This window comes from Macrotis lagotis, chromosome 1 (genome assembly GCF_037893015.1).
Source record: "Macrotis lagotis isolate mMagLag1 chromosome 1, bilby.v1.9.chrom.fasta, whole genome shotgun sequence".
Classification (NCBI taxonomy): domain Eukaryota; kingdom Metazoa; phylum Chordata; class Mammalia; order Peramelemorphia; family Peramelidae; genus Macrotis; species Macrotis lagotis.
The window spans coordinates 155430496-155454114 of record NC_133658.1 but is presented as its reverse complement, the minus strand read 5'-3'; the positions used below and the strand labels follow the sequence as shown (position 1 = coordinate 155454114).

The 23619-nt window shown below is 37.6% G+C and overlaps 1 protein-coding gene across 3 annotated transcripts in view; it reads left to right on the top strand.

Annotated features, from left to right (window-relative positions):
* The first annotated feature begins 2804 nt into the window (after positions 1 to 2804).
* The window catches only part of EXTL3 (exostosin like glycosyltransferase 3), a 72355-nt gene continuing 51540 nt past the window's right edge, over positions 2805 to 23619 (top strand). For 2 of the 3 annotated variants that reach the window (XR_012473266.1, XM_074209187.1), the window contains exons 1-3: positions 2805 to 2892; positions 3078 to 3219; positions 11224 to 13835. Coding sequence is in view for 2 of the 3 variants with exons in the window: in XM_074209187.1 (XP_074065288.1) it covers positions 11688 to 13835 (2148 nt within the window). In the remaining variant the exon portion in view is untranslated. The remainder of the gene's footprint in view (positions 2893 to 3077; positions 3220 to 11223; positions 13836 to 23619) is intronic. The other variant, XM_074209188.1, reaches the window with a different exon arrangement.

Here is a 23619-nt window from a genome sequence, read left to right as displayed (position 1 = left end):
CCAGAAGGTTAAGTGGCTTGCCTTGCCCAGGGTCAGTTCTGGGCACTTGCATTTAAAAAGTACATTGATAAACTATAGAGTGGGCAGAGGAGGGCCTCAGGGTTGGAGATGCACCTTGAAGGAAAGATCGTTTGGAGAAACTGGGGAGAAGTTGAAGCTTGAAAATGAAGGCCTAGGAAAGATATGTTTGTTATCTCCATTATTTGAAGAAGAGCTGTCTTACAGAACTAGGATTAAACTCATATTTGACCCCAGGGAACAGAACCAGGGGAATAAGTAAAAATTCCCAAGAGGGAAAAAAAAAAAGAAATGACAATCTGGATGCTCTCAGAAAAACCAAGAAAGACTTGTGTGTGATACAAAGTAACATTATAAAATGATCTACTGTGAATGACTTGGCTATTCTCAGCAGTACAAAGATCCAAGACTCTTAAGAACTTATGATGAAAAATGCTATCCATTCCAAGAGAAAGAACTGATAGTGTCTGGATACAGATTGAAACATTTTTTCTTTACTATATTTTCTTAAGGATTTTTTTGGTCCATATTTTCTTTTACCACATGACTTATGGAAATTTTTTAAAAATTCTTTATAAACTTTGAAGTATTGCATTAAAAAAAAGTTCCAAGAGACTGATTGACACTTCATGTCAGGAAAAATTTCTATTGGTCAACCTTCTGAGAATGGAATGGGCAGAGAGGTGAGGTACCACCTGCAATGTGGAAGTCTTGGCCACCAGGACGTTTTCCAAATTTCGGATTCTGTTATTCTGTATTGGAAAAATTCTGGAAAATTAACAGTTTTACAAGTTGACATTTAATATAGGAAGAAATATTATGATTGTGAGCAGGAATAGCTGGAAAAGCCATAGTGGTGGAGGATTACTTAGATCTAGACCCTGAAAGAATGCTGAGGAGAAAAGGGAGAGTGCTTCAGGCATGGAAATCATCATTGGTATATATGTGTGGTACAGGTGGGAGATGTTGAAGATATTTGTGTGATAGAGAACATTTATTGGTTAGGGATTAGTAAGAAATAAGATTAAAAATGTAGGACAGTCAGATATTGAGGGCCTCAAAAATAAAGCTTTTATGAGATTTTATGTGAGAGATAATAATAAGCCATTGAAAGTTTGTGAATGAGGAAATGACATGTTAGAGGAGACTGGTTGTAATTATTTAGGTGTGAGTTGTTGAATGACCGGGCTAAGGTAGAAACTAAATGGAATGGATAGATTCAGAATATATGAATACAATTGATAGGACTTTCTAGGGAGAGGTCAAAGATGCACCAAGGTTTTTGGCCTTGAACACAAGAAGGTCAGTGATACAATGAGTAGAAATGAATTTATTGGAGCTGGTTTATGGGAGTTTGATTTGGGGAAATGCAGTGAGTTTGATTTTTGTATAGGTCTGAGTTGTAGGTGGGATTAGAGTATGAATGAGAAGTTGGGGTTGTATTTGAAAAGTTGAGAATTGCCTGTTCACAGTTAATGAGAGTGAAGAGGAGAGGTCTGAGGACAGCTCTTGGGGACACATGTAGGTGTGGGGGAAGGTGCTAAAGTTAAAGTCCAACAGAACTAGAAGGAATCTTAAAGATGATCTATTCCAGCTCCACTTAATGACTGGAATTAATTCATTGCCTAGTCTTACTGACTAGGATCACCTCAGTGTCTAGTCTAACCCTCTTCACTCTTGACAGATGAGCCAGTGCTCAGAGAGGGGAGCTGACTCTTGGGAAATTCCATAACCATTTAGAGACAAGAGCCCAGGTCCCCATCTAGCCCTATTTCACTCTACCACAACAACAACAAAAGGTGGTTGAATGCCAGCATGGTAAGAAGCACCATTGGAATTGGATGGGGATAAGTAGAAACAGTATTGATTAAACTTAGAGAAGGATTGATGGGAGAATTGCCACAAACCTTCCTTTTACTTGTTTTTCTAGAATCTAAAACCATTTGTCATTTTGCTTAGGAGCTAGGGGCTCTTGGTATCATAAATACTTGGTAGATTTTTCTGTGATGGTTGTTTTAGGACTGCTCATGTTACTATACATTAATATGTCAACACTTATCAGAGGGTAAGTTGGAGTTAGGAAGACTTGATTTGAAGTCGTCTTGGTTAACTAGCTGTGACTCTGAGCAAGTCCCTTCATCTCTGTTTTGTCTTAGTTTCTTTATCTGTAAAATGAAGATAATATCACCTCCCTCCTAGGGATTGTTTTATTGTTGTTTAGTTGTTTCCAGTTGTTTGACTTTTTTTACCCCCTTTTGGTGTGACAATGGTTGTTAACTTTACTTTAATCAAAAAGAAGGTACCTCCTGAGTAGGAAGGTTAAGGGAAATGTCTATAAAATAATGCTGAAGAATGGTTACCCAACAGAGCTCTATTCTTTTTTCTCTGAATCCAAATCTGTCCAACTACAAACTGGCAGCAATAACTGTTTGATTATTGTTACCAGGTGACTCGTGTTAATTTGGACTGTGTTTCATTGTGATTCCTTACTCTGCATTTTAATCAAATTTATTTTTTCAAATAATTGTTCACATTTATTAGCATTTTATGGATTGCAAAGCAAGGTAGTACCAATTGAATTTGAGAAAACACTATTATTCTCATTTGGGAAATAAGAAAATTGTGACTCAGATGAGTGTTATCATTAATAAGTATGGTATTCCAGACCCCAATCTCAGATCTTCTTGGTGTGCTTTCCAGCATACCATATTATTGAATTATAGGCATATGTGATACTGGTCATGCATTCTTCTAACAGTGTCCATTTCTCTCTTTTCTTTCAAATCAGGTGACCATGTTTTAGAGCTACAAGAGATTGTGGTGCCAAGTATGATGCTGCCTAAGACTGAGGAGGAAAAGATCCAGAAGTTGATGGTAAAGCAGAAATGAGCTAGTTTCATTTTTACATCATGTTGTTGTATTGCTATCAAGTATAATGATCCATTACTTGTTCAAAGGAAAGGGAAAAATTTAAACACACAAATTAGAAGTACAATGATTCTAATAGTACAAAGTCACTTCACTGATAATAATTAACAAATCATTTATCCATTTTTCAGATTATCCACAGCAGGGTGGCACAGTTAGAGGTGATGCTGAGATCTAAGGTGTGACCCTTCTTCTTATGGGAGGCTGGAGTATACTAATATTATAGGTTATAGGAACTGAAATTGATCATCTGGGAGGCCAAGATTTTTGAAGGTATTGGGAGTTCTAAAATCTCTCCCTTCTTCCCTCTTCTCTTTCCTTGAGATGGCAAGCAATTTGTATAGGTTATTTATGTGCAATCATGTAAAACATATTTCCATATCAGTTATGTGGCAAATGAAAACACAGACCAAGAAAAATAAAATTGAAAAAAATTGTGCTTTAAGCTACATTTAGACTCCATCAATTCTTTCTCTGGAAGTGAATAGTATTTTTTATCATAAATCCTTTGGAATTGCTTTGCATCATCATCATATTGCTTTTCTCATCATCATATAATATTGCTATTACTTTGTTTAATGTTCTCCTGGTTCTGCTCACTTCACTTTGTACCAGGTTATGTAAGTCTTAACAGGTTTTTCAGAAAGCATCCTGCTCTTCATTTTTTATAATACAATAATATTCCATACTAATCATATACCACAAATGTTTAGCTGTCATTTGATGGGTATCCTCTCAATTTCCAATTCTTTAAAACTACAAAAAGAGCTTCTTTAAATATTTTTGTACATATTGATCCTTTTCCTTTTTATTATTATTTATCTTTTTGGAATATAGACCTAGTAGTTGTATGCTAGATCAAAGGGTGTGCACAGTTTGGTTGCCCTTTGGGGATAGTTCCAAATTGCTTTCCAGAATGGTTGGATCAATCCAGAACTCTACCAATAGTACTTTAGTATTCCAATTTTCCCACATTGCTACTAATATTTGTCGTTTTTCTTTTCTGTCATATCAGCTAATTTGATAGATGTGAGGTGGTACTTCAGAGTTTTCAAATCTGCATTTATTTAATCAATAGTGATTTAGGGCTTTTTTTTTTGCATATGACTATTTATAGTGTTGATTTCTTCATCTGAAAACTCCCTATTCTTGTCTTTTGATTATTAATCTACTGGGGAATGACATTATAGAGATTCTTATAGATTTGACTCAGTTTCCTATACATTGAGAAATGAGACCTTTATCGGAGAGTTGCTATAAAAAGTTTTCATATTTATGATTGCTGACTATATTTCTTCCTATTCTATTTTATCCTGTTTATCCTTTTCTCTCTTTCACTGTGTCTCAAAAGTCTTTTGCTTCTGACTATTGCCTCCCCCAATCTTCCATCAGCTCCCCCATTTTATTCCTTTCTTCTCCTGCTTCCTTGTAAGGAAAATGGATTACTTTATCCAACTAAGTGTGTATCTTATCACTTTGAGCCAATTCCAATGATTGTAAGGTTTAAGCTTTGTTTGTTACCCTTCCCCCAACTTTCCATCTATTGTAAAAGCTCTTTCATTCCTCTTTTATGTGAGGTAATTTACCCCATGCTATCCCTCTCTTTCCCTTTAAGGAATTATTTTCTTCAGTGAGTTTTTTTTTTTGCTTTTGTGAAGCAATGGGATTAAATGACTTGCCCAAGGTCACACAGCTAGGTAATTATTTATTTTTATTTTTATTGTATTTTTTAATTTTATAATTTTCCTCCCAATCTCACTTCCCTTCCCCCACCCCACAGAAGGCAGTCTGATTGTCTTTACATTGTTGCCATGCTTTATGTTGATCAAAAATGACAATAGAAAAAAATCATATAAGGAAAAAATACAATATAAAAATAAAAAAATAAAATATAAGAAATTACAAAATTACATATCACATAAGATAACTTTTACAGCTAGGTAATTATTAAGTGTTTGAGGGCAGATTTGAATTCAGCTCCTCCTGACTCCAGGAACAATGCTTTATCCACTGCGCCACCCAGCTGCCCCTTCAGGGAGTTTTTGTACTTCTTTTTTCCTTTTGGCCAATTCTATTTTTTAAGATGATCTTTTCTTGAGTTAATTTTTGTGAAACCATCTGGTTTATTCTATTTTTTTATGATGTTTTTTCTTCAGGGTTTTTTTTTTAATGTTCCCTTTACTAATCTGTTGATTCTTATTTCATGATTTTCTTGATTCTTTTATTTTTCTTTTATCTCTTATTTGATTTTTAAAATCCTTTTTGAGTTCTTTTTTTATTTTTTGAAAATCTCAGACCAATTCACATTTTTCTTTGAGGCTTTGGATGTAGCAGTTTTGACTTTGATGTTTTCTTCTACATTTATTTTGATCTACCGTGTCACTTTCTTTGGTCAGGTTCTTTTTTTGCATGTATATTCATTTTTTTCAGCCTATTTCTTGGCTTTCTGTTAAAGTTAGATTCTATTCCCAGTGAGGGGGGAATTGTCCTAAGCTTTAAGTTATGTTGTTTTTTTGAGAACTAATTCTGGGGCTCTAAATTTTTAGTTCTTCTAAGGTGAAATGATCTAAGGAGAGATGTAGGTCACTGCTTTTTTGGTCTAGGAGTGACAACAAGCATTCTTCACTACCTTGAAACTGTGACCAGAGTTTGTGTCCTCTGTGGCTACATGCTTTAGAATACTATTGCTCCTTCTCACCTGGGTGATATAATACAGTTCTGCCACCAATGCCAGCTAAAGTGTCCTCTGTTCCCTCCTTCTGACCCCTTTAACATCTGTGGATTGAGATCTCTTTATGCCACTGTTGCTGATTCAATTTCCCCCCCTTCACCACCTCCCCCAATGAGGACAACTCTTACCCTAGTGAGACAGGTCTTTCCTGCTGACCATCTAAGTTGTCTTGCAATGGAAAACTGTTTCACTTTGGCCTATTGTGGGTTCTGCCACTACAACATACATTTTGAGGTCTAATTTTAAAATTGTTACAAGGGGAATTTGGGAGAACTCAGATGAGTACTTTTCCTCACCCATCTTGACTCTACCTAATGACTCAGACTTCCTTGTTGAGGACTGGAATAGTTTTTGCTACTCATTGCAACTTCAAAAATTTCCTTGTCAAGGTCAGACCCTTTACATGCACAAGTCCTCCCATTCCCTTCTATTGTCTGCATATCCTTCCATTATCTTGCCTTCCTGGTTGATTCTCTTTTGTACAAACATCAGAAAATTTGTTTTTTCTAAATTTGGTTCTCAGCTTTCTCAGTACCCTTTCCCCTTACTCCTCCCACAGAACAATCTCATATAACAAATAATTATTAAGGGGGGAAAATAGAGAAAGAAGAGGGAGGAAAAATCAGTTAAACTGATCAAATATTGAAAACATCTGAAAATATTTGCAGTATTCCACAACTGTGCACCTCTAAGTTTTTATAAAGGAGTAGGATTGGAATCTTTTCATATCTACTCTTGATATATAAATTTTTAAAATTTGTGCAGTAGTAGAAAGTTTCACTTTCTCATTCTTGAGGAAAGAACCTTTTTTTAGTTCAGATCCATAGCTTCTCCTGGATTATACCAGAGCCTCATACCTAACTATTGACTGAAATTGGGGAAATTAGTAGAGAGAATAAGAAAATGTGGAACATAAAATTAGATCATTAAGAGGGTCACAAAATGACTAGAGATGCAGAAAAGTTTACATTTAATCTTACTGGAAATACAGGGGGCGGCTAGGTGGTATAGTGGATAAAGCACCGGCCCTGGAGTCAGGAGTACCTGGGTTCAAATCTGGCCTCAGACACTTAATAATTACCTAGCTGTGTGGCCTTGGGCAAGCCACTTAACCCCATTTGCCTTGCAAAAACCTAAAAAAAAAAAATAAAAGAAATACAGTTATTCCTTCCACATTGAAAAGATTGGGATATGATGCCCCTACTATCTGGAAAATCCTTGTAAAATATTTTAGCCCTCTATACAAGATAAGAAATCTGTTTTTTTTTCTGTTTCTTTTATGGGGTGTTTATAATACTTTATTGTAAAATTTGGGTAGATATTATATAATACTGAACATATATTTTATGCATATTTGAATTTCTAAACTTTTTTCTGTATCAGCTGCTGGCTTTTGTGTGTTGTCTGTGCTTTCCATAAACTCCCCCAAAATCTCCATTTAATTTCTTATGCTGACCTACAACATATCAAAAGTGTGATAGGGGAAAGTAGTAATGTGGAAGGGATAACTATGGTCTCAGCCTTTGCAAATTTCTTAATAGAAAACTGTCATCCAGGATGAAGGGGATCAAGCAAAGACTGAGTTTAGAGAAACCAGTCACAGCACTTCAGAATGGACATGGTGTGACAAAACGAGTTGGATGACTAGTGCCAGACATGTTTCCTATGTTCTCAGTGTAATGTCATTGAGTATAAAAGCGATAGATGCAAGAAGCAAGATCAATAATGTTTTGTAAGTGACTTCAATAATAAGGCAGAAGGAGAAGATATGTTAATTTCAAAGTTTCAAGCCTGAGTGTCTCAAAAAGAGATATTTTATGGCAGATAAAATCCTATTCCTATAGGGATATTTAGATTTCCTAAATCCCTGCTTTGATTATCTCCCTTGCTTGTAATAGTAATTCTCTGTCCTCTTGTCTTATTAAGATAGTGATTTATATGTGTATTAATTGTCCCTACTAGAGTCTCAGCTCTTTCGTGTCAAGGAATATACCTTAAGCACTTTTATCCTCCACAATTACTAGCATATAATAGTTTATCCATAAGTATTTAAATAAATAAATAAAATTGGGAGAGACAGGAAATGTGCTGAGTCATGTTGGATTAGAGGTAGAAGATAAGAATGGAGATGTTTTGCTGCATTTGGCATCTTGAGAATGAGTTACGGTGATGTTTTTCAGTTTGAAATTACTTTCGTATTTTGTTGTCTTTTATCTTCGGTACAACAGGTATATTCTTCAAGTGCATTAATCCTATTTGACAGTAGTGAAAACAGGTACAGAAAAGATAACTGAGAAAGAATAGGATATGTCCAAGTTCTTTTCTCACCAGTGGGAAGACACTAGTGAGGGAGTTAGATGACTCGAATTTTTCTAGACTCTTGTTTCGTGAAATAGTTGCTGTTCAATTATTGAATCATGTCCAGTTCTTTATGGCCTTTTGGATCATAGCATGCCAATACTGTCAATAGGGTTTTCTTGGCAAAGATAATGGAGTGGTTTGCCATTTTCTTTTCTAGTGGATTAAAGCAAAAAGAGGTTAAGTGACTTGCCCAGGGTCTGTGACTTGGTTTGAACTTGGTTTTCCTGATTCCAAGCCCAGTGATCTACCCACTGAGTTATCTAGATGGCATTTTAAGTGAAATCAGACAAAACATTAACTTTATTTTCCTTATTTATAAAAGCAGATGACGTCTAAGGTAAATTCTTTTTCAATTCTAAAGTTCTTCTGCCAACAAAGGCAAAATCTGAAGGTGACTGAGTTTGTCTACTACGCTACTACTAGGTATGACTGTATTTTAATAGACAGTATGTGATGTAGGCTAAAGTAGAGGAAATATCAAGGAAACTAATAAGCGCCAATTGCATTTAGTTATTTTTGAAGAATAACAAAAGAAAATGGAAATTATGGGCTTTTCCCCCAGTATAAGTAATTTGTGGTAAAAAATTGTGGATGTGAGTCTCAGTTTTGTCATTTACTAGCTATGTGACCGTGGAAAAATTGCATAACTTCTCTATCTTAGGTTCCTCATCTTTATCATTATTAAGAGTAATATGCTGTGTGACCTTGGGCAAGTCACTTAACCCCATTGCCTTAATCAAAAAAAATTAAAAAAAATAACATGAGTAATAATAGGGACAATGCAGTGGATAGAGCACCAGCCCTGGAGTCAGAACTACCTGAATTCAAATCAGGTCATTTAACCCTTTGCTTTGAAAACAAACAAACAAAAAAAAAAGTAATACAAGTTATTTGAAAAAAATGTACAAGTCAGTATATCTATCAGTTATGAGTTTAGATGGATTCCCCAAGTGCTAGGGGATAAATAAAGGAACTGAGATGGGAAGATGGGCAAAGGAAATTTAATTAGGGAAAGCAAGCTATAACCCCAAAGGCCAGTTCAGTGATAGCTCATCCCTGGGACATGTGCAATTTATACCACCAGAGGAATTAATTTGTCCCTGAATTATTCTCAGTCAGAATTCCCAGAAGAGACTGGGTTAGTTCTGATGCCATCTTTTATGTCCTTCTAAATTAAGATGCTAAGGGTAGACTCCTTAGTCTGTCTTTGCTAAAGCCTATCCAGAACCAAGCCTTCCTCTTACATGCTAGGGTTGTGTATCTGTTGCTATGAGAAACTTTGAACTTGATAAATAGTTGTCATGGTCCTAAATAGTCTTCTCTTCTTCTTGTTTTTGGATCATTCCATTTATGACTGAAGGGATGTTAAAGTTGGTATATTCCAATCTCTACTTTTTTCTTTTCTTTTTTTCTTTCTTTATTTTTTCCCACTACATGTAACAGGAGTTTTCAACAGTCATATTTTTATATTTTTTTCTCTCCCTTCCTCTCTTTCTTCTCCCTCCCTAAAAAGAAAAAAAATGTAATTTGGGCTCTATATTTATTTCCATGCTAAACATAGATCCTTAATATGGTTATATGATTAATATTCATGTTGTGAAAGAACAAGCATATCCAAATGGAAGAAAAAAAATAGAGATAAAAAACAATAATTCATAAGATAACTTTTAAAAATTGAAGTTAGTAAGCTTTGACCTGCATGTAAACTCATTTTCCTTCTCTGGATATTAATGGTATTCTCCATTACAAGGTTTTTAATATTGTCTTTGATTATTATACTGTGGAAATGACGAATTCCACCGTAGCTGATCATCACCCTATGTTACTGTTAGTATCTATTCTTCTGGTTCTGTCACTTCACTCAATATCAGTTCATACCAATCTTTCCAGACTATTCTGAGGGAATTATTTTTTTTGGGGGGGGGTCAAAGCTATGAGGTTAAATGACTTGCCCAAGGTCACACAGCTAAATGAATATTAAGTGTCTGAAGTTGGATTTGATCTCAGGTCCTTCTAACTCCAGGCTGGACTCTATCCACTGTACTACCTAGCTACCCCATTTCCAGGCTATTCTGAAGTTCCATCTCTCATGATTTCTTATATAACAGTAGTGTTCCATCACATTCATTTATCACAGTTTGTTCAGCTATTTCCTAATTGATGAATATCCCTTCAATTTTCAATTCTTTGCCTCTTTGAAAAAAGCTGCTATATTTTTGTACATGTGAGTTTTTTTTACCCTTTTTTGTGATCTCTTTAGGATGTAGACCTAGTGGTGATATTGCTGGATCAAAGGGTATGCATAGTTTTATTACCCTTTTGACTTAATACAATTCGCTCTCCAGAAAGTTTGGGTCAGTTCACAACTCCTCCAGAATGATTAGTGTCCCAGTTTTCCCACATTCCCTCCCACATTGATCATTTTCCTTTTTAGTCATATTGGCCCAATTCCTAGTTTTTACAGATGGGCAAACTATGACCCAGAAGTCGAAGGATTTTGTCTAAGTTTATATGGTCATAAGTAACAGAGTTGGAATTGACTTTATGTCCTTTTGTCCCTAATGCTGTGCTTTTTCCCAATATATTTTGAGTCAGGGAAGATTGAAGCCACTTTGCTTATAGAGAAAGGATGTTTTGTTTGCCAAGAAACAAAGCCCAGGGCTGGGGTAGCACACTGTGTGAAACTTCCTTATAATCTAAAAATGATCTTCTTGCATTAATGCTTTAGACTCAATTAAGATGCAGGATACAGTTTTTTATTGTTTTTGTTAAAAGGAAGTTATAGTGGAGATTAAAAGTTTTTTGTTTTGTTTTATTTATTTTGTAGGGGAAAAGGAACTCTTGTTATTATAGTTCCTTATTATAAATGTATATATGTATGTATGTATGTATTTATTTATTTAGGATTTTTGCAAGGCAAGTGGGGTTAAGTGGCTTGCCCAAGTCCACACAGCTAGGTAATTATTAAGTGTTGAGGCTGGATTTGAACTTAGGTATTCATGACTCCAGGGCCGGTGCTCTATTATAAATTTAAAAACAACAATACAAGACATTGGACTTGTGGTGTTTCCAAGCTATGTTCAGATTCCTGATTATATTCTTCATGGAAATGTGTGAGATAGGCCTATAAAAATATTATTTTAATTAATTTCTGCAAGGCTGACAATGATTCTTCTCCTTTTCAGACCTGACCACCTACCAAGGTCAACAGCGACAAGACAGAAGTGGTACTTTGTTCGGTCCATCTGACTGTGTCTGCTAACTATGCCTAGTCTTCAGGCAGCCCCATCGACAGGCAGGAGTTATGGCAACTGAGCAAGGCCACCTGGTTCTGGGGTGCTTTCCCTGGCTGTCATCTGCAGATACCTCTCTTTCCCCACAGCAGTACCATGTCTCTGCCTGTTTGACAGAGATTGAGGGCATGTTCCTGGATCCACAGCCACAACTCAGAGCCTGCAGGAGGGCCAAAGATTATTTCCATGACAGCTGAGGAAAATGAAATTTCCATTTTATTTGGTGCCTCGTAGAGACAATGCACTAACTCTTAGGGAGAGGAGTGAGGAAGAGGTTGACTTGTTTACTGGAAACTTATGTGGTTATGGCTACTGACCCAATGTGATCCGAGGGGGCAGGTGTCACACAGAGACTTATGACGGGCTATACCATGTTGCGGAATGGGGGAGTGGGGAATGGAGGCCAAACCTGGATGTTGCGGTGGTCCAATCGCATCCGGCTCACCTGGCTCAGCTTCACACTCTTCATCATTTTGGTTTTCTTCCCTCTCATTGCCCACTACTATCTTACCACCTTGGATGAGGCAGATGAAGCAGGCAAACGCATCTTTGGGCCAAGAGCTGGCAATGAGCTGTGTGAAGTGAAGCACGTGTTAGACCTTTGTCGCATCCGTGAGTCGGTCAGTGAGGAACTCCTTCAGCTTGAAGCCAAACGACAGGAACTGAACAGTGAAATTGCAAAGCTCAACCTGAAGATCGAAGCCTGTAAAAAGAGTATTGAGAATGCCAAACAAGACCTGCTCCAGCTCAAGAATGTCATCAGCCAAACTGAGCATTCCTACAAAGAGCTGATGGCCCAAAATCAACCCAAACTCTCCCTACCCATCCGACTATTACCAGAAAAAGATGATGTTGGCCTGCCTCCTCCTAAACTTCTCCGTAGTTGCAGGCTACACAATTGCTTTGACTACTCTCGCTGTCCACTCACTTCTGGCTTCCCAGTCTATGTCTATGATAGTGACCAGTTAGCCTTTGGCAGCTCTCTGGACCCCCTGGTCAAGCAGGCTTTTCAAGCCACAGCACGAACTAATGTCTATGTGACAGAAAATGCCGACATTGCCTGCCTGTATGTGATTCTGGTGGGAGAAATGCAGGAGCCGTTGGGTCTACGGCCTGCCGAGCTGGAGCAGCAGTTGTACTCTCTGCCCCATTGGCGGACAGATGGGCACAACCACCTCCTCATCAGCCTGTCGTGGAAGTCGAATACACAGAATTTACTGTATAATGTCAGTACAGGGAGAGCCATGGTGGCCCAGTCCAGCTTTTATGCTGCTCAGTACCGACCCGGCTTTGATATAGTCATCTCGCCTTTGGTCCATGCTATGTCGGAGCCTAACTTCCTGGAGATCCCACCACAGGTGCCAGTCAAACGAAAGTATCTCTTCAGTTTCCAAGGGGAGAAAATTGAGTCTCTACGGTCCAGCCTTCAGGAGGCCCGTTCCTTTGAAGAGGAGATGGAAGGTGACCCTCCTGCTGACTATGATGATCGAATCATTGCCACCTTGAAAGCAGTCCAGGACAGCAAACTTGACCAGGTGCTGGTTGAGTTCACCTGTAAGAACCAGCCCAAACCCAGCCTACCTACTGAGTGGGCACTGTGTGGGGAGAGGGAGGATCGCCTGGAATTACTGAAACTTTCCACTTTTGCTCTGATCATTACACCAGGTGATCCCCACCTGGTGATCTCTGCTGGCTGTGCTGCCAGGCTCTTTGAGGCGCTCGAAGTTGGGGCAATTCCAGTGGTGTTGGGGGAGCAGGTGCAGCTTCCCTACCAGGATGTGCTGCGATGGAATGAGGCAGCCTTGGTGGTGCCCAAGCCCCGGGTCACGGAGGTCCACTTCCTGCTGCGCAGCCTCTCTGATAGTGATCTGCTGGCCATGAGGCGCCAGGGTCGCTTCCTGTGGGAAACCTACTTTTCCACAATTGACAGTATCTTCAGCACAGTTCTGGCAGTAGTCAGGACTCGCATCCAGATCCCAGCTGCTCCCATCCGGGAGGAGGCAGCTGTTGAGATTCCCCATCGCTCAGGCAAAGCGGCAGGCACTGACCCCAACATGGCAGATAATGGGGATCTGGACCTGGGGCCAGTGGAGACAGAACCACCCTATGCCTCTCCAAAATACCTCCGTAATTTTACCCTGACTGCCACGGACCTTTATCGCAACTGGAATTCGGCCCCAGGGCCTTTCCACCTTTTCCCACACACACCTTTTGACCCTGTTCTGCCTTCAGAGGCCAAATTTCTTGGCTCTGGCACTGGATTCAGACCCATTGGTGGAGGAGCAGGAGGTTCTGGCAAGGAGTTCCAGGCAGCACTTGGTGGTAATGTTCCAAGAGAGCAGTTCACAGTAGTGATGTTGACTTATGAACGAGAGGAGGTGCTCATGAACTCCTTAGAGAGGCTGAATGGCCTCCCTTACCTGAATAAGGTCGTGGTTGTATGGAACTCCCCTAAGCTTCCATCAGAGGACCTCCTGTGGCCCGACATTGGCGTCCCTATTATGGTAATAGCGAATTGGGCATTTTATGGTACTCTTCTCAGATTTCTTTGGACCTTTCAGAACTGCCCTATCCCCATTCTTCTGTTTCCCTTGTTCATGTTACTTCTTTAATATCTTATAGATTTCATTTCTACTTATCTTTCATATTTCCCACTGCTTACTCTTCCAGTTTATCCAAAGATCTGTAGATCTGACGTGGACAGAACTTTCATTTTCCTTTATTCATTTGCTAATGAATTTTTACCCAATTTTATCCAATTTATCAAAATTTCTATTTGAAGACATAGCTTTTCATGAAAAAAATTCATAATTTGGGGGTTTAAGATTATAAATTTCTATTTTTAAAAAACTATGTAGGACAAGATTGGGAGGACTCTGTAGATTCTTTTTTTTTTTTAAAGTTTTTGCAAGGCAAATGGGGTTAAGTGGCTTGCCCAAGGCCACACAGATAGGTAATTATTAAGTGTCTGAGGGCAGATTTGAACTCAGGTACTCCTGACTCCAGGGCCAGTGCTCTATCCACTGTGCCACCTAGCCGTCCCTCTGTAGATTATTTCAACAAAGACTTCTAACAGTCTGATTGTCCTCCAAGCTTCTTATTTTTATTTTTTACTTTTTTATGCTTTTGCAAGGCAAATGGGGTTAAGTGGCTTGCCCGAGGCCACACAGCTAGGTAATTATTAAGTGTTTGAGACTGGTTTTGAACCCAGGTACTCCTGACTCCAGGGCCGGTGCTTTATCCACTGGGTCACCTAGCCGCCCTTCCTCCAAGCTTCTTAAAAGCAAATTGAATTTCATTCTTAAATTAGAGTCTTAGACCAGTAATTATCAAATTATATTTTAAAAAATTATTATGATAGAGATGACGAATACAAACTAATTTAGAAAATTAGTCAATAAAATGATACAAAAACATCAGTTCAATACAAATTGTCATCTCCATAAATTATCTGCCTCAGTTTCCTGATTTGCAAATAAAAGTAGATGACATGCAAAGTCTCTTCCAGTTGTATTATCATATATCCTCAATCTACTAACATTTTTTTTTAACAGGGCAATGGGGTTAAGTGGCTTGCTCAAGGCCACACAGCTAAGTAATTATTAAGTGTCTGAGGCTGTATTTGAACTCAGGTACTCCTGACTCCAGGGCTGGTGCTCTATCCACTGTGCCACCTAGCTGCCCCATATATCCTCAATCTAGAGAAAATTTTTCCTATAGTTCAGTTAGAACCAGCATACCCAAGAGGGAATGAGAATTTAATCTAACAGTGCTTCTCCTAATACCATCTTCTTGTTTGCATTAACACTATTGAATAACCTTATCTTGTTCAACAATTGATGTCCCTAAGTTTTTATTTCAAAATTACAAAAAAGTAGAGTTTATTTTTCTACCCACTGAATTCCCAGAATTTTTACTTCTCAGGTTTTTAAAATAATCTGTAATACCATCAAAACCCAAAAGTATACATTAAATGTGGATATATGTACATATGCACGAATAGATGTTTATTGTAGTTGGTGATTTAATGTTTACAAAGTCCTCTTTCCTCTAATTTGTTTGGCAGGAAGTATAAGTAATATTGTTAGCTCCAATTTTTAGATGAAGAAAGTAAGATTTAGAACAGTTGAGTGATTTGTTCTATGGTGTCATGTAGAGGCAGGTAGGTGGGCACAGAGAATGAAGTTCTGGGCTTGAAATCAGAAAGACTTATCTTCCTGAGTTTCAGCTTACTGGATTCGGGCAACTTACTTATCTGTTTGTCCCAGTTTCTTCATCTATAAAATGAGCTAGAGAAGGAAATGGCAAACCACTTCAGTGGCTTGTCCAAGAAAACCCCCAAATGGGATCAAGAAGAGTCGGACATTACTGAAAAATGACTAAGCAATAACAGTTACAGATCATAAGTGTTGGAATTTGTATTTGAACTCAGATCTTTCGACCAGTGCCCAGCACTCTTGTTAATATACAAGTTAACTTTTTTTAGCCTCTGCTAACACAGAGAAGCAGCCAGGAGGACAGCATCAGGTGATAGGACTGGTTTTTTAACAGAATGGTATGAATGACTTTTCTGAATATTTCTACCATTCATCCTCAAATCATTTTCACTCACCACTGTTAGAAAACAATAAGGGGGGGTGCGGCTAGGTGGTGTAGTAAATAAAGCACCGACCTTGGAGTCAGGTGTACCTGGGTTCAAATCCGGCCTCGGACACTTAGTAATTACCTAGCTGTGTGGCATTGGGCAAGCCACTTAACCCCATTTGCCTTACAAAAACCTTAGAAAACAATAAGGGGAAGTTAGGTGGCACAGTGTATAGAACATCAGCCCTGGAGTTAGGAAGACCTCAGTTCAAATCTGGACTCAGACACTTAATAATTACCTAGCTATATGGCTTTGGGCAAGTCATTTAACCCCATTGCCTTGCAACCCCCCCCCCCAAAGAAAACAATAGGCAGGCATCTTTGTTTGGATTCTATACTTTCTTTGTCTTTCAATCCTGTTGGCATTGATTATAAGTACTTTATTGAGAATCTAGTTACAGAAATTGAATACCTAGTATGTGTTAGATTTTCTTTAGAAAATCCAACCCAAAAGATCTCTGTTCTTCTAGGAGCTCAACTTTTAAACAAGATAAGATAGGTAAATAGCATTTCCCCCCCAAATTGTAGGTTACATGCCTAGAAAAATTAGGGGAGTTGACAATATATTGGAGGAGTTTGTGATTTGCCAGAATCATCTTCATGATGAATAGATTTAGAGAAAATTTGATTGGAATGTTTTAATTTGGGTTGCTTGGGAGATGAGAGTGTCCTTATTCTCCCAAATCACATGGATTGATTTTAAATTAATTTTGGAGTTAGGACTTGTGATACAGTTTTGAATCTATCACTGCCTGTGTGATTATGGACAATTTAGTTCGACTTCACCTCAGTTTTTTTGTCTGTTAAATGTGGTATAATAGACTATTATCACTTGTTAGTCCCTTTTAGCCCTAATGCCTTGATCTCTTTCCTGTCTATTATTAAAATAATATTAGCTGGATCACTTGTGACTAAGTTGTCTTTATGTGTGTATCCAGAAGTAGTGAGAGCAGGAACTTACATCAACAGTAATTTATTGTTACAAAATGCTTTACATATATTATCTCTTCACAGCAATTAGGAAGTCAGTGGTACAATGATATTTCCATTTTGGAGATAAGAAAACAAACAGATTGATTAACTTTCTTGTATGGGTTGTTTCTGACTTCAGTTAGGAAATGATGGAACTTGAACTTGAGGCTTCTGGTACAAAGGTCCCTGTTCTATTCCAGCATGTTTTTGTGAGATGTAAAGAGAGAAGCATGATGTAAAGAAACATAATAATACCATATTGACTAAGTGGTAGAGAGAGTAGTGGAGCAGGTAATAAGAGACTAGGGAAGCAGCAATCTCAATCAGAGAAAGTGCTCTAAAGTGTTTTTCTGCCAGGGACAGCTTTAATTGCTCCCTTAAATTTACAAGTGTCCTTTCATTCTCTACCCAGTTTCCCTAAATCTCACAGCCAGTACTTTCTAATTCCAGTTTCCCTCTTCTAGTCTACAATAGCCATCTGTCCTTGTTCCTTTTAGTTTTTGTCACTGTTGCTTCTGACTTCTTCGTATTTTGTTGTTTAGCTCCAGAACCTGTGTTATAATCCATTGTGTTATTTTAGAAATTTTTGGCTCTATGATTTATTGAATGCATTAGGGGAATTTTTATAAACAGCTTGCTTCTTTCACAGATTTATTTTCAAATAAGTGATTTTTTTTACTGATTGGAATTTCATGAGTGTGATTTAAACTTAGTGAGGGTTTTGTCTCTGAAGAATAAATGTTTCACAAATGGGAGAGTTGCTAAACACTATACAGTTTTCCTTGTTTCTTTAATTTTGTTATGTGTCTCTAGGGGTGGAAGAGGTGGTGAATAAAGGTCAGCAACGAATAGAACCCAACAAATAACTCATCAGAACTAATCCTTTCCTTTAACTCAGTTGGGAAGTAAATGGTATTCTTTGATCCCTGTTGAACCCTTTCCAATAAGCACAATGCTTCAGAGGAATGCTGACTCTTGCCAGAGAGGTGGCCATTCTGAAAAGCATATTCAGTTCTAAGAGGGTGTGTGTGTTTGTGCCTGTGTCTGCATGGGTCTTTGTGTCTGTGTGTTTCTGTGCATCTGTTTCTAACTCAAAAAAAGAGAAGTAATGCAACTATATCCAAGCTGAAGACATTGCTTCACAGTTATATTTAACATAAAACCATAACTTAAAAGAAAGAGACAGAAACTTCTTGACAAGTTTGCCCAAATATGTCAACAGTTTTCTTTACCAGACGTTCAAAGATATCTAAAATTTCTTAATGACAGTGTCATTTTTGAACCCATCTAATTTAAAGTAAATTAAATTTCACCTCTACTGAATTTTCCTTCTCTTAAAGACAAGAGGTATTATTACCTCCATGTTTCAGGGTTGTTATAGTGAGGAATATTATAAAACTGGAAGCACTATATAAGTGTGAGCTGGTACTTTTTTTTTTTTAAGGTTTTTGCAAGGCAATGGGGTTAAGTGGCTTGCCCAAGGCCACACAGCTAGGTTATTATTAAGTGTCTGAGGCCGGATTTGAACTCAGGTACTCCTGACTCTAGGGCCAGTGCTCTATTCACTGTACCACCTAGCTGCCCCCAATGAGCTGGTAATTTCTTTCCCTTTGATCATCTTTCCAACCTTCATAATCCAGCAAAAATGAACTAGATTAAAATTCATTCTTAGTATGTTATATACTGCTTATTTAACATATTTAATATTACTATAATAATCACACACTATGCCTAAAGATATTGAAGCATATGTGTCTAATTGTTTGCTCTTCATTTTATAGTAATCTGAAGTGCTGAAGGCCATAGGATTCACATGACTTCATTACATTGGGTGGGTCTGGTGTTAAGTTTATCTTTCCTGTCACTTTGCAATTTAAACTCATCTCCTGGCTTTTAGGCTCTTTTTTTTGGTTCTAGCTAAATTTGAGATAAACTAATATGAAACATAGTAGTACAACTCCATGTGGCTTGCCTTTTTTTGGTTATCACTCTGAGAGAGAGAGAGAGAGAGAGAGAGAGAGAGAGAGAGAGAGAGAGAGAGAGAGAGAGAGAGAGAGAGAGAGAGGATATGTAGGTGGAGGCAGCCAGAGAGGGGAACTGATTTGGAGTTAGGACTTGTGATATAATTTTGACTCTGTTACTGCCTGTGTGATTATGGACAATTTATTTCTTCTACTTCACCTAAGGTTTCTTGTCTGTTAAATGTGGTTAGTCCCTTTTAGCCCTAATGCCCTGATCCCTTTCTTGTCTATTAACATTTGACTTTTTTTATGGCTGAATCCTTTTATTCATTCTCTGTATAATTCCTACTTCATTCTGCTGGTATTATCCACTTTCCCTACAGGCCCAATCTAAAAATCTTTTTGGTCATGTTTTTCCAGAAGTAAATGACAAAAGATTTTTAATTCATTCAATTAGTCATCCAGCATTTATATTCTAGATATTATGCTAAGCACTGGGCATAGAAAGAAAGGCAAAAAGTAATTTCTGCTCCAAAGGAGCTCATAGTCTAACAGAGAATCATGATATAGTCAGGATAAATTGGAGATACTCTCAGAGGGAGGATAGTAAGATGAAGGAGGACTGGGAGAAGCTTCTTGCAGGTGGTAGGACTGAAGTTCTTTGAAGATCCCTGGTACTGACTTCTACATATTAACAGTCTTGATTTCTGATGTGCCTAATATGGTGGCTAAAATGCTGGTTAAATAGAAACTTAATAGTAAATGCTTGTTGACTGATAGGTTGCTACCTCTTAAGGTTTTAGACCAGGAAGGAAAGAGCATAAACTTGAATAGCAAGGGTGATGATTTATGATTATTCCATAAACTGTCCATGCCAAACCACTGTTTGACCGTCTGAGTCTTAACATGGCAGGACCTTGATGGGCGAGGTGCCTCTTGGCACCCGCTCTTTTTCTGGCTGAGGACATTGGGATAAGGACATTTGGTATAGAGCCATTTGACTACTTCCTCCAACTTTAGTCCAGGAAGCCTTTATTGATTATTCTCCTGATTAGTTCTTTGGGCTCAGGACAGGAAGAGAAGATTGCTCAGGATAAGAGATAATCCTCCCCTCAAGGCTCTTAGTTTTATTGAGGAACTAGAACTTACATACAAAACAATGATTGTAATAAAACAGTGCATTTAATAAATCAAGTGCAGGGGAAAATCATAAAAGTGAATTTCTCTTGATTTGTAAAATAAAAGAATTGGACTAGAAAGATTCTAAGATCTTTTTATGATTCTGTGATTTTTGTATGTTGTGGTCAGTCTGGAAGGACTGATACCCTGTTGGCTGAAATTCTAGGCAATGACCTCTAGAGGTGAGACTTGAGGGAAACTGAAAGGTATTGTCTAGATCCTTGGGAACATAGATTTACAGCTGAGATATGAGGCCCAGAGAGGAAAAGTGACCAGGATTCCAATCCAGTCCTGACTTGTAATCCATTGCTCTTTTTCCCCAGCACACTGCCTATCATGAGCCCTGTGAGAGGTGTGGCTGTAGGAGCTGTGATGTACATTTAGTCAGCATCCCAGTATTTCTGGCTAAAGCAGGGGGTTGGGAATTTAGAGAGAGGCAGACAGGGCCAAGAGGCACCCTTGGTGGGGGGCATGACACTTCTGTCCTTCTTAAAGGGAGTGTTTAAAGCACCTTTTATATATGTATTTACTCAATCAGATAAAGCATTTACTATGTATCAGACAGTGGTTTCAAAGGCTTGGGAATACTATTATAAGCAAAAAAGAAAGACAGCCCCTTCCTTCAGGGAGCTTATATTCTAGTGGAGGAAGATAGTACATGCTAGGGATAGAATTGTGTTGCGGAGGGGGTATATGTATGTCATATATATGCATGTATGTGAAGAACAATTCTTTTCACTCTCAGAGTTGTTATTATTTTGAACTTTTAATGCTTTTTTTACAGTGATGTTGACAAGATCATTGTATCTTCCTGCTTTGTGATTTTTTCCAGGACTGAAGAGCCCTTTCTAAGAAGTGAAGTGTATCTTAGAGACATTTTTTTTCATATTAGTAACTTAGTTTTTTCCCTTTTATTATAAATTTAACATCACAAAAAGGTTAGTACATAAAAGGGCACAATCTTACATCAGTATTATTTTTAGTCTAGAATGTAACAGTTCTGGGCAGTGAGGGAGCTAGTCTAAATAAGCTGTGATTTTTACCTTCATGGAGCTTATAATACAGGAGGGATAAAATAGTATTGAAAATAAAAAAAGAACTAATTTCTAACATTACTTGATTAAGTGGATTGAAACACAGTGCTTTATGAAGGAAGTCAAGGAGGAAGCTTGTTTTAAGCAGGGAAGGCACTGTGGAGGAGGTGGACTTTTACATATGAGTAGGAAATTAGTAGGTTAAGGGAGACGACATTTTCTTGGCCTGAGGAATAGTGTGAGCTTAGGTAGCTAATGGTCAAATATTTATTAGCTATTAGCTAGAGAACTATGTCAGGTACTAGGTATATAATGGCAGAAATGAAATAGCCCCTGGCCTCATTCTATAAAGGAAGATGACATGTATTATAAATTTATTACAGAATAAATACAATATAAATAACAAGGTTGTTAGGAAGAGAAGGAGCTGCCAGGCAGTGAGAATCAGGAAAAGCTCTGTGGAAACCAAGTTGGTGCTTAAGCAGAGTCTTGAAAGAAGAAAGGAATTCTATGAGATGGTGGTGAAAAGAGACAATGGGAGAGGGTGAGTGAAAAGGGGTACAGATAGGATGTGGGGTATACATTTATGTCTGAGGAACAAAGAGGAAGCCAGCTTGATTGGACTGTTGATTATGGAAAGGGGGTAGTACATAATGAAACAGGATCAGAGGACAGAGAGAAGACTGTATAGACTTGAGCATTAGAGTGAGTGGAGGAAAGTGCTTTGTGATAAAACCAGAAAGGGAGGGCCTTGAATGTAAGTCAGAAGAGTTTCCAACTTTATTGAGCCATTGAAGATTTTTGAGTAGAGAAACAATATGTAAAGCAGATCCCTGCCCAGGAAGATTATTTAGACAATGCCATGAGTCAGGTTAGAAGAATGAGAGAGTGTAGATGGGAGGACAATTGCACTAGTCTGGGACAGCTGTAAATTTGATATAGTGAAGTGTTAATAGTGGAAATAGAGAAGAGTGGAGGGAACTGAGAACTGATTAGGTATTTAGCCAAATCAAACTCCATTATCATTGTCATCAGCCATATCCAGACCTGAATAGCTTTTAAGTTATAAAATGGTAAGGGCTTCATTGCCTTCCAGGCAGTTCTTTCAGAACTTTTGACTGGATTTTAAAATAATGGTTAAGATAACTCAGAACTACTGATAATTATAGTTCTGTTTGTTCAAGATCAGGTGATTTCACTTTTCTCTCACCAAAATACTTCAAGAAGAAATAAGAATAACTAATTTAGAATTGAGATATTTCTTTGTCACACTGAGAGGGAAAAATCTTGTTCAAATTTTCTTTGACTAAAATCCTATAAAGGTTGGGCAAGCCACTTAACCCCATTTGCCTTGCAAAAACCTAAAAAAACAAACAAAAAAAAATTCTGTAAAGGTTTGTTTTTGATTTGTTTAACTTAACTGTATTGTCAAGTAATTTAGAACTGTGATACCCCTTTCACTTAGCAGGAGGGACAAATGGGAATGAGGAAATTTTTGGTAACAATAACAAAGAACTAAACTGTAGAATTCAGCAAGAAATTTAGCAAGTTGCACCAAAAATCCTTGGTAAAGATTAAGGGAACTGCTGAAAACTCTTTAGTCTAGAACTAACACTTTGAAATGGAATGCTGTTTAAATAGTCTCTTTTCTGTTGACTACAAAGTCTTGATTATTCTGATTTAAAATCAGGAGCCTTAATGATCATATCATATAGTTTTCCAATTTTACATTTGAGGAAACTGAGTCCCAGAGAAGTAGCTTGTTGAAGGCAGAGGGAAGAAAGATCACTTGGCTAAGCTTTGAATTCCTGAGTTTAATGTTCTAAATGTAATGATAATGAAAATGACTGAGATTTGATACTTTAAGGTTTATAAAGTGCTTAAATTTTCATGATCTTATTTGACCCTTACAATACTAAGCATCATAGGTATTGTCTTAGAAAGGACAAATGGATTTCCATACTTCCTCAGTAATCTTTACAGATATAAAACATAAATAGTTCCTGGTTTCTTCCTTAAAAACTGGCAATAAGCATTAAGAAACTAAGAGGTAAAGCTTAGAAATTTAACAACTAATTTGATAATAAGATTAATTAAATTTATAATTTAGTCAGAGTTTTGGATATTTGAAAAAACTATAGGGCATATCCTCTGATCATTAGGGATAGCTTTAATGACATCATAATCTTCCTCCAGATCTTTCCTAAAGTCTGTTAATTCCCCTAGCAGATAAATAATTTACACTTGGTTTCCTAGGTTTCTGTGACCCACTCTTGGGTCTTATTTGGAGGAAACATGAACTGATGGAAAGGCTCTTAGGCTACAAAAGTTGTTTTCATTATCATTATATTTGAGAATTAAAATCAGGAATTAAAAGATACTGGAACTGATAACCTGATATATTATTCATATGGTTACCTAAGGTCATCCTCCTTATCAGTTCACTGGGACCAAAAAGGGTTGATTGAGACTTTTCTATCTAAGAACTTTATCCTTAA